Below are 11,711 nucleotides of genomic sequence, written 5' to 3'. Positions count from 1 at the left end.
ATTACATAGACCAGCTATTTGGTAATTATTGGCCTGAAAATGCTGAAAGAAGAGTCACGTTTAAGAGAAATCTGGGGCAGCGGACTTGGCCCAGTGGTTAGGGCATCTGTCTACCACATGGGAGGTCTGCAGTTCAAACCCTGGGCTTCCTTGACCCGTGTGCAGCTGGCCCATGTGCAGAGCTGATGCGCGCAAGGAGTGCCCTGCCATGCAGGATGCCCCATGTAGGGGAGCCCCACGCGCAGGGAGTGCGCCCCGTAAGGAGAGCCGCTGAGCGGGAAAGAAAGTGCAGCCTGCCCAGGAATGGCACCGCCCACACGGAGAAATGACACAACAAGATGACGCAGCAAAAAAAAACAGATTCCCGTGCCAGTGACAACAGAAGCGGACAAAGAAGATACAGCAAATTGACACAGAGAACAGACAACCAGGGTGGGGGGGGAGGGGAGAGAAATAAATAAATAAATAAATCTTTTAAAAAAAAGAGAAATCTGGGACTGGGAATGTGTTCTGCTAAGGGAAGCTCATCACAACTGTATTCGTTGTAAAATTAGGCATAAAACCTTCCTCAAATGAGATGCTAAATGTCAAACCATTTTTTTTATACTGTAAATCAATTTAAATGAGTTACCATTTTTTAAAACAAATGAACCATGAGGAATTCTATGTTTAGTTTTAATAGTCATTGACACATATTTATTGAGAGATTTTCTCATTTCACAATAGTATATAAAGTTTCCATGCCTTCCATATTATGAATTATTAGTTTTTTACTGATTAATAAACTATTTCCAGTGTCACCATCCACTATTATAAATGCCAGATAAACCCACGAAGTCTTGTTTGCCCTGGTTTAGCAGACCAAGACTAATTGGCAAACAAACTTTGTTCAACGGGGAGCAGAGCTTAAGCTAGACTATCAAGTCATAAAAATTAAGCCAAATTAAATGGAGGTTATTATATAAGGGGTCCATGAGCTTGAATTGAAATTCAAAAAAACATTCTTGTGGAGATGTGTTGATATATTTATTAAATAATACATAGTATAGGTTGGACTTAGTAAGGGGTCTGTGGTTTTTACCTGAATGGCAAAGGGGTCCACAGAAAAGATAGAGGTTAAGAACCACTGTACTAAAGATTTCCCTAAGTCACAACTCCTCTACACTATACTATTCAAGTAATTTAAGCATCTCTGCCATCTTTTTTATTTTTTTTTTGCAGGTAATCTCTTTGAATAGATGTTTATTCAATGAAGGAAGAAAAGAAGGAGGGAGAAAGGGAAGGAGAGAAGGAAAAATTCTAACAGATAACAACAACTCAAGGTTGTTTCAATTATACTTCTGGAAAGCTAGCTAGAAATTTTAATTAATACAAGTCCATTTAAATCTGTTAAAGAAGCAAATATCAAGCTAACTCCTTTACTGAAGAGAGGAAATGGCAAAAATAAATGTGTTTTGTAGCAACAGACAGAAAATCTTGTACTTATTCACCAAAAATTAGAGAACTATGCACATGTGCACATCATAGGTGTTCAAATGTTGCAGAATGGACAAGAAAACGAACATTCATGGAAATTATTTTTCTCCAAAATTTTTTGTATGGGATAGAATCCATGACTTGGAAGTTGTGGAATGTAAATCTTTTATTAAAACAGTTGTCCTTCCACAGTAGTAAAGCTTTGGCACACACAGTATAAAAAATAATCACCAACCATAATTATACCAAATCCCTCTTATCAACTGCATACTAAGTGTCTTCAATACAATTTTTTCCATATAAAAATACTGGGAAAAATTGATAAATAACAGGTAAGAGAAAGATATTTCTAGGCAATTACTAGAATCATTTGGAAAAAATGAGTACTGTGGATATTTTAACTATCACAGTAACCAGGACATGGTATTCTTATGTTATTGCAGGCCAGACAGTTAAGTGAAAGCAGAAGTGTTTGGGTAACTTTCCTACTTAAAAGTTTAGTAATATCATTTCATTACATTTGGCATCTTGGTTGGCTGCATGTACTTCCCTATTTATCCCAAACCAAATCACAAGTTAGAAACATTTCATTTAGAATACTGAATGGTACTGAATACTTTGGAGCAGGACAGTGCTGCTCTCATTTATAAGAAAAGTCTCAAAACACTCCCAAGGTGATGCTTGGAGAAGCTGTGAGTTGAGCTGAAGCTGGAGCGGTTACTCCAGAGCAAAGGGCTTAAGAAACAGTCTAAGATGGGGTCTGCTAACATCACTCCAGTTTAGATGGATCTTGGCTGAGAGACTTGCTTGTTCCTCTGGGATGGAAATATTATTCTCGGGAATCTTCTCTGTCAGCCTGTACATCTAAAGGCATGAAGCACTCAATTGGGCAGTTGACGTTCTGTTAAAATGGAAGAAGAAAAATTAGTGACCAAAACTGTGAAGTGTATGGGTAAAAAAAGTGTGTGTTAGGGGGTGGGGGATACCTCTATGATAGAGGAGTATTACTTTCTAGCTCCAAGAACCTAGCAATATAATGGACAATAGGTGATTTTCAAGAGTTTAACAAATTATAATCTAAATTATATTATATTATAGGATACATTATTCCACTCTTAAGCCATTTATGAGATTTCTTTTTTTAAAACTAGAAAACATTTGTTTCATTCAAATGAAAAGTGCCAGCCGAAAGGGACCCCCTCCTGTGTACCTAATTCAATTTAGAGGAGAAATATTTATGGTGCAAATACACTTACGGTGTTGGTGCTTGGATGGTATCTCTGCGAATATGGGTTGTAGGAGTGGCCAGTGGAACTGTCTGGGCTGGGTTCGGATCCTGGCCTGTGACAATTGTCACAGCGCCAGCCCTGAGAAAGAAGAGCCATGGAGTCAAATGGGATTTACGATAAGCTGAGAACATTAAAATTTACTGCTTGGATTAAAGAAGAATTTCAGCTCTTACACTTGGGTAAAATACAAGCAGTTAATCACTAAGGAAGCTTTGATAATGATTTCATGCATTTATAAACTCTTCAAATACATTCTGGTTTATTACCCAAGACTTATACCAGCCTCCATTTATGCTTTTCATTTCTTCTGAAATGTCCTCTTCCCTCTTTCTATCCAAACCCCACCCATCTGCTAAGACCCATTCTGGTCCCACTTCTCAATACACTTTCTGCACTGGATAATAGGCACTAGATGATAGAAGTTGTTTTCATAGAATCTTAAAGTTTTTAAAAAGGGAATTGAGATCACATGGACAAACACCCTCATTTTACAGGTAAGGAAACTGAAACCCAGAGAAGTATAGTAACTTGCTCAGAGGGAGAGGGGAAGTTACAGAGTTAACCACTGGTGGACTTGGAGCTACCACCCAGCTCATTGACACCTAGCCACGTTCCTCCTTCTGATATACCACTCTGCCACTCTCTTCCACAGTCAGTGATGCAGTGATGCAGAAGCCTTTTGGGAGGTGAAAATGGGACCAAACTGAGCCAGTGAAGCTCCTCCCTGGAATTCTTGCCAGAAATATGAGGAAACACATGTTCTCTTTCACTGTGGCTCCTAAGCTGGCAGGGGATAAGTGGGGCGCTAATGGAGGTCATCTATGTCACCATCAGTGGGAACCTGCTGGAGAATGAAGCTAATAGCATTCATTTCAGAGAGGAAGAGATTCTGAACACCATGCTGGAGCAGCTGGAATGCAGATGCATCTGAAGTTGGTAGACCCTAGGACTTTCAGTTATGTGAGGTTTTTGTTGTTGTTGCTGTTGTTTTGCCTAAGATAATTTGAGAAGGACATTTCTCTTACAACCCAAAGAACCCTAAATAACACAGTAACTTTCATTCTTTTAATATTATTTAAATATTTTAGGTGTATGTCTCCATTTAAGAGCATATTCTCCATATTGCCAAACAGTACTGGTAAATAACCACTTTCAGAGACCCCACTGTCACATCTACCACTCCACCTAACTCTAGTCTCAGGGTGGAGTGAGAGCAGAGTAGTTTGCACCAGCTTCCCCAAGTCCTCGAGTGGGAACAGAGCCAGGCTCTTGAGGACTCTTCCCCTGCTGCCCAACGGATCTTCCTGAAGACCATTTTCTATCATGCTCCTGCTCTTCTTGGCACTTATAATTGCTTAATGCCAAATGCATCAAGCAGCAACTCTCACCCTGGGGGTGGGGAGTTCCTCATGTACCAGAATTCAGGGAGCTGTTGGGAGGGCAAGTCTTCACTGAAATAAAAGGACTGTTATGTTCTATTGCTTTTATTTGAAATATCAGAGTTATTTTATTCTGAAATTTTTTCAAGTAATGTTAGAAGAAGATAGCATTATTTGTCCTATCACAGATTAGAATTGGTTGGGAGTACCAACTTAAATAATCAAGTTGCAGACCCTCCAAATCTACTTACCACGAGACACCAGTCAGAGGGTGGGCTCACTGGTGCTCACATGTGCTAGCCCCATCCTATCTAAACGAGTGTGCTTTCTCTGGCCTTGGCCAGACCACTCTGCTTTTCCCCTTCTCCAGTCCAATCTTTGTCCTCCTATATACCAGCCTATTTAAGCTCTCTTTGTCATGCTTCCTTTTTGCTGATTCCAGCAAACCCTCTCCGAACCTTACTGAATTAGCTTGAGTATGCCATGTATGCTGATTTAGTCTCTCCAACTATATCATTAAGAGCCAGGACCATTTCTCATTTCTTTGTCCCATATTATTTAGCATGGGGCTAGACTTGCAGCAGGAAACTATTGTTGGAGTGAGAGAGGGTACAAAGAAGTAGCATTTTCTTAGAACTTGGTGTTAACTCATAATCTTTAACAACAGTGCCACAGGGGCACCTGTCCATCAGAATGAAGCTGGGGGCCCAGGACATGCAGCATTCCACACTTCAGCTGCTGAAGCAGGTACGGCCAGGAGCAGTAAGCCTAGTGAAGGGTTGAGTTAGTCAGGAGCTGGGAGGTATGCTCAGAAGAGTTATGGCAGCAGCTACATGGCAACAGGAAATTTTTCAATTTATAAACGGCATCGCCATATTTGTGTACATCACACAGACAGCTCAACTCTTAATCATCCACAGAGGAGCCTCTCCTTTTCCTTATCTAAACTGAAGGGAGCATGGCACATCTGGTCTTACCCGCTGGCCTCCGAAGCACGTGCAGGAGCAAATGGCCCCAAGATATTCCTTCTGCCACTGTTCTCCTACATGGTACGTCTTCCCATAGTCATAACATGTTGCTTCATCTACAGGTAGGCAACAATCAGAAGAAGCAAAAGTGAGACTGAGAACAATAGCACAGGCTTGACCACTGTAAAGGGGTGGGTTCTCCTTTACTCTAAATTTATATCATCAGGGCCAAAAGCCTACATATTTATATGTAAAGATGAAAAAGTACATCTACAAGAGAGGTGCTGCTCTACAGATCTTAGGGTGGCATTTCTAAACTAGATCTAATAAACTGTAAAGGGCTGAATGGGAAGACAGAGATCAGATTTTAAAAGCTGAATCCAAAGATGAGTCAAGGTTTCTTGTAAGACCTCATTGCAAATAATGGTCAAAACACTCAGTTTGGAAAAGTGCTCAAGGGCCCTGTAATAACATTAAATCATGACGTTTTTGAAACTTGTCTCTGCTTTTCCAAATCAAAGATTAACAAACCCATCGTTCACTCCTGAAAGAGACCTAATGTCTCCAATCATTTCCGTGAATAAGAGTTATAGTCCAGTAATGAAAGAGGGAGTGCTATTAAGGCACTAAAAATGATCTGTGACAACATACGGGGATCACACTTGAATTCTCCTTTTCCATTTCCAAGGCATGTGCAGCTCATCATCTGGCCATTTTCTCCTTGATGATCCCACTTCTCTCCAATCTTATAATTTACACCATTGTCGTGGCACCATTCTGTATGGGTGGGAAAAATTATAGGCAAAGAGTTCTTTGTGTGTTCAGACAATTCTACCATATTCCTGTCAGGTAACCAAAGAAGAGTCAGTGATCTTCATTTGAAATCTCATTATTAAGGTTTAAAGTTGTGGAAAACCAAACATAATTGGAGGAGTCTTTTAGGAATAGATCATAGATTTTTTTAAAAAATCACTTTTTGGATTTGCAGAAGCCCTGGATACAAGAAGTCCAATTAACCATAAACAAAAGATCAGCTGGTTTCTACAGGCCACAACCTGTTTCATACAAATGGGAAAAGAAGAAGAATGAACCTATGTAACAAAATAAAACAAAAATAAAGTGATAAAGCAACAATTGTTACTCCTACAAATAAAAGACAGATTCAGAGGAATATTTTAAAAGTCACAGTTATGTCTCTTTAACTACTATATGTAACTAAGATAACTTAACCTCCAAGACCTGTACCAAAACAAAACACAATCAACAAGTTTGTATAGCACAATACACTAATCATTCCATTTTCTCAATAATTCAAACTGTTCCTTAAACTTTAAAAAAAGGTATTAGATAATTATATACCTGACCAAAGAATAGGAAGGTTGAGCCAAAGAAAATAAAAACTTATAAAACTGTTTCAATAAATTAAATAAACGATACCTCTACCCCCACATATAGTTACATTGTATACAAACTTAAAAGTAGTAGTTCAAACCACCTAGTTGATGACATACTTAAAACTTCCAACTCCTAAGCAGCATGACACTCCTATTGGTCTGCCTTTCCAAATGAAATGGTCTAGCACAGTGCTTTACATTTTAAAAATGTATTTTTTGTTTTTTGGTGTGGATTATACTATTTCATCTATATAAGTTCAGAAAAAATACTTTGAAAATATTAAAAAATAAATCTCTTATATTTTCCCAGTGTGTGATTTCCAGATATGGCTATGGGAGGCTTAGACTTGTGAAAATTAACTAATTGTCAATAATAATCATATCTCCTAAAAAGAAAGCATAAATGAAAGGTTTATAAATTCTGATTCTAAATCTCAAAGTATAACTAGTAATTCTTAGAATCATCTTAACTAAAAAATAATTTAAAATTAGAATTTCTTTATAATTTGGAAGTCAAATAATTGTGAGTTGAAGTTGATTTTTTTTATCTACAAGTGTATTATTTATACTCTTTTCTTTACATTACTTAGCAAGATCAAACTATCAGGTATGTCTGTGTATAAACTGATATGTGTATGTGTGGTTTATGATAAAAGAGACAAAGTATTTGTAAATGTCAATGTTCACCTTGGACCTCATTCAATGTTAAAGATTAAAAGAGATTTAGGGTTTCTTTGCATCTCTGATAGTCCTCATTAGCATTGGCTCTAAACAGTTAGACGTAATTAATATCTTTTAACGGAAAAATTAAAAAATATTACTGCCATAACATTTTAAAAAATAAATACTTGTGTCAGCATACAACCCTTGAAATGAAGCAATATTCAACAAGTAAAATTTCTCATCACTTTTTATGATGTGAAATGTTACTTTAAGTCAAACAATAACCCCTTGTTTGCTTCATGTTTGGAAGAGCCTGCTTCTGCCAAACATGCTTCCTAGGCACATTAGTGTGCATACATGGAGCTGGCAGAGATGGACAGACAGGTGGATGGAAAAAGCAAGCTACTCACTAGATGAATCACATCTGAAATGCCCACTGCCAAAGCCTAAGCACTGGCACGAGAGTTTAAAGCCAGATTCAGAAAGTCGCTCCCACTCCTCTCCGATGGCATAATGGGATACGGTGTAAGGGTCGAAACACGAGTCATCGGTGGGTTGGTTCAGGCCTTCATTGACTACATGAAGAAAAGCAGGGAAAAGCAAACAAGACATCTTATTTGTGGTTTTGGACCCTACAGCAGAAGACTGATTTATTGAATCAATGAGTTAATTTAAAACAAAACCTCCAGTAGCACTAAGCATTTTTCTGTTCTATCAATGCATCAGCAGCTCTAATAAACAATGCCTTAGACATAGCCAGAGGACCATTGCCAAAAGCATCTTAAAAGAAAGCCCATCTTTCATTTGTGCCATTAGCTCTTAAAAATGATCTTTTCTGGTAAATCTACTTTATACAACATAGAATAGATCTCTAGGAATATATGCTAGTTAAGAACTTTGGTGGGGTGCAAAGGCTGGCAATGCCCCTCCATCGGCACCTGAGTGACCCTGAACTAGCTAGTTCATATCTCTCTGCCCTACTTCCCTCATCAGTAATATGGAGATTATAAAAAATAATATCTGTACCTCCTAGGACTCATGTAGATTACATGGGAGATCATGAATTCAAAGCACTGGCCCTTTACCAGCACTTGGAAAATGCTCATAAAATTAAGAATAATAATAAAAGGTCATCTTGTGCTGACAGCGCATAACTCAGCATTTTTGTATATATCTTAATGTGACCTTTGCTTTTATTATTGCATGTTTGCATAATAGTACAAAAATTCTAGATTTTGTACATTATGATAATGGTAGAACTACTTCACTTTATCAATAAAACGAACCATTCCAAATAAGAGGAAGAGTGGGGTTTGGCTAACTTAAGAAGAAGTAATGGGATCTCTTCATGTTATGTAAGATATTGTTTGTTTTAGCTTTAGAAAAACTTACTTTAAAATAATCTATGCAACCAAAACATGCCTCAAGTTTTCTCTAAAAATTAAAAACTAAAACTGTAACTTTAAACCCCAATTGGGCTGGACATATTTGTTTTTACAGTGCAGGAATCAAAAGCTCAAAAGCATTAGTTAAAGGACCAATCATCCTGGAAGACAATAGAGTTTTGGAGAAATGAAGAAATCTGACATGTTTCAAAGCCAAGAGAACCTGGTTAGAATGTAGAATACGACAGCTGGGAATCAGGAGTAGGAAAGGAAAATGGAAGAAGCTTAAACTATTAGTAAGGGCGTCAATAATTTAAAAATAGCCAGGAGTTAAAATTCCTGACTATGGTCAGAAGAAGTAATTCTTTAAAAGAATGATGTAGAAAAACCCCAACAACTTGAAAATTCCTTTCATGTGGTATTCTATTAGTAAAACCACAAAAGGCACAAGATAAGCATTACTGTTGGTATATACTACAAGTAAAAAGCAATTCTCACACATAAATATTCAACTGCTTAATTCACAGGAAATTTTACTGGTAAATAGCACAGTTGTCCATCAGATGTGAAGAAAATTGAAATTAAATAACTAGCTCTAGGAATAGAGCCTGTGTGACTTGGCAGAAACAGAATTTAATACTCCCTCCTTATGCGGAATAGAAAACCCTCCAGTTGGAAGATTCAGGATTCATGGTTTTGATTATTCTCCATCTCATTCAGCTACTGTAAACTGAAAAGCCAGACAACATGCTGTTGATTTAAAAGGACTTTCCAGCGGCTAAAAAACAGCCAATGACCACTTAATCTCTATTGAGGCCTTCTTTGTTCCTACATAATCAGGGAAAAAAAAAAGAGAAAGCAAATAACACTGCAATAAGGGAGCTCTTTGGACAGAAGTGGGTAATACAGGTAGCATTTTACATTACAAACAAACCCTGCTGTTCCATAAAGCCTACCAATGGGGAATTACCTTTACTTAGGAAATCACTTTACTTAGGAAGTGAGAACAGCAGCAAGTGAGATGGAAAGGGTCTGGGGAAAGATAGCAGGGGACTTGTGCCCCTATACCAACTCACTCACAGGGACTCAGCACTGGACTAAAGAGTATTTGAAGTCCCTTCCAGATCTATCACTGTGTGATTCTCTGAGATTCTGTGGGCTACACATTTTGAAAAAGTACTAGGACACTACGAAGGAAAAATAATTGAATTAGAAGCTGCTCATTTACTTTGTGATGATGAATAGAATTATTTTCCAAAGTTAAAAGACAACAGCAACCAAGTCAGTAGAGAGAGCCACCTCTGGTGTGGTCCAGAGTGGAGGCTGTGGAGAAGAGCACACATATTCACATACCAGAGTTGCCCACGGTAACAACCTCCTCCCGAACCTTGTGCCGCTTCTGGTCTTTTAGGGCCTCCACTATGATGTTGTAGGTGGCGCCTCTGGTAAGGCCCGTCAGAGTGGCACTAGCAGAAGTTCCAGGAACTCGGAACTGCAATCATTAGGACAGCCAAGGTGGGAGAGACATTATAGTATGGAATAGACACGGGCTCCCCTACTCTCAATAACCCTCTCTGTATAAACAAAGCAAAGGGAAGCAAATATGGAGGGAAGGTGTAGGGGCCCCAACCAGTCGAGAAAAATGGAACGAAAGTGAGGGAGCATCATTTCTACCTGCCAGACTTTGCTACCAACAATCCATCTATGAGCTCCCTAGTTACCAGGAACCCTTAACAGGACTAGACACAACCACCCTTTCATCTGCTGCAGTCATGCACCAGTGCAAGCCCTCTGGAAATTCTGGTCATCTCCCCTTTACATCAAACACAGACACTGCTCTCTGGGAGATGTATTCATGCTATACAACAGATCACCTGGCCTCAACATGGGGTTCTTAAAACACTTGAGCAAATCCTCAAACTTGCATTTCCAAGCTCATAAATCTCCTACAGTGTAAGCAGAGTTTAAAAATTCTATACTTTCTAAATGCAACACAATAAAAATTGATATTGGCAAAACAAATGAATAGAAAGTTTTTGTTAGAATCAATCACAACAGCTGATAGGCACAGCTTCACCTAAGTTCTTTTTTACTTAGATATAGTGTATTTAATGGGATTCTTCAAGGAAAAATTACAAGGACAGCACTGGAGTTTTTCTCCCATCACCATAAATTCAGGCAGAATATCTCTCTCCCTTCTCTTACATCATTTTGTCTGTATCATTAAGGAGCTTCAAATGAGTGAGAGTAATAGAAATTATTTCATCTTCTTTACTAAATAAAAGCTAATGTCACTCTCTGGCACTTCCCCCAAAGTAGGGCCATAATGAGATTTTTTTAAAAATCAGGGCTTAATTATGCCATCTTTCCAAAGAAGTCCTAGAAGTGTAGCCACTTTACACTAGAGCTCTGGTCACTTCAGCTACCTAGCTTACTCCTTTCTGGGCTGCCCAAACAGAAAGAAAGAGAACAATTAATACCTGCAAGGGTTCTTCATCAACGCCGATTGGATGACATGAAATGATATACTCAGAACTTTCCTGGAATGGGGTCCAAGAGATGGTTGTCTGAGAGAGAGCTTCTTGTCCTGTAGAGGCATTTGGATTGAGTCCCAGAACGTGAGGGTAGAGGTTGTAGTCTACATCCCCTCTGGGGACATGACTGATTTGGATCTCCTCATTTACATTCGGCGTATATGGTCCTGGCCTATGCCTTACAGGGGTGGCCATTGTAGGCGGTGTGGTCCGCCTAAAACCATGCTCCTCAAAGATCATTTGTTGCCCAATACTAGGCTGCTGACCGGAAGTGCCAGGAAGCTGAATACCGTTTCCATTGTCATACCCAGGGTTGGTGATGAAAGGGGTCTTTTGAACTGTGGTGGGAACATCCAAGATCTCTGGTCCGTGAAGATTGGGGTGTGGAAGGGTTACCAGTTGGGGAAGCTCATCTAGCCAAGAGAGGTTAGAGCCAAAAAAGCAAAGCACGTTAAGCTTCCCGAAGTAGTAGCAGTAATCACTATCAATTCAGGCGACAATGACTGTTTACCAATCGATCAAAGCCCCTGGAAAATGGGCAGTTCGCAGATCACAAAACACATTTTTTTCTAGAAAGAAATCTTTATGATTTTTCTCAAAGGTTTCTTTTTAGTTTAGAAAGA

General features: G+C 38.8%; 1 protein-coding gene across 9 annotated transcripts in view; it reads right to left on the bottom strand.

Moving 5' to 3' along the window:
* Positions 1 to 661: 661 nt before the first annotated feature.
* The window catches only part of FN1 (fibronectin 1), a 68,053-nt gene continuing 57,003 nt past the window's right edge, over positions 662 to 11,711 (bottom strand). For 4 of the 9 annotated variants that reach the window (XM_058300169.2, XM_058300166.2, XM_058300168.2 and 1 more), the window contains 7 exons: positions 11,035 to 11,501; positions 9,908 to 10,046; positions 7,580 to 7,744; positions 5,764 to 5,889; positions 5,122 to 5,228; positions 2,733 to 2,843; positions 1,625 to 2,377 (listed from right to left, as the gene is read on the bottom strand). In XM_058300169.2, coding sequence (XP_058156152.1) covers positions 2,306 to 2,377; positions 2,733 to 2,843; positions 5,122 to 5,228; positions 5,764 to 5,889; positions 7,580 to 7,744; positions 9,908 to 10,046; positions 11,035 to 11,501 — 1,187 coding nt within the window. In that variant the 3' untranslated portion in view covers positions 1,625 to 2,305. Of the gene's footprint in view, positions 2,378 to 2,732; positions 2,844 to 5,121; positions 5,229 to 5,763; positions 5,890 to 7,579; positions 7,745 to 9,907; positions 10,047 to 11,034; positions 11,502 to 11,711 lie in introns of all 9 variants that reach the window. The other 5 variants (XM_058300174.2, XM_058300175.2, XM_058300170.2 and 2 more) reach the window with 3 other exon arrangements.

This window comes from Dasypus novemcinctus, chromosome 7, assembly GCF_030445035.2.
Source record: "Dasypus novemcinctus isolate mDasNov1 chromosome 7, mDasNov1.1.hap2, whole genome shotgun sequence".
Taxonomy (NCBI): domain Eukaryota; kingdom Metazoa; phylum Chordata; class Mammalia; order Cingulata; family Dasypodidae; genus Dasypus; species Dasypus novemcinctus.
This window is presented reverse-complemented; position numbering and strand designations above follow the sequence as displayed.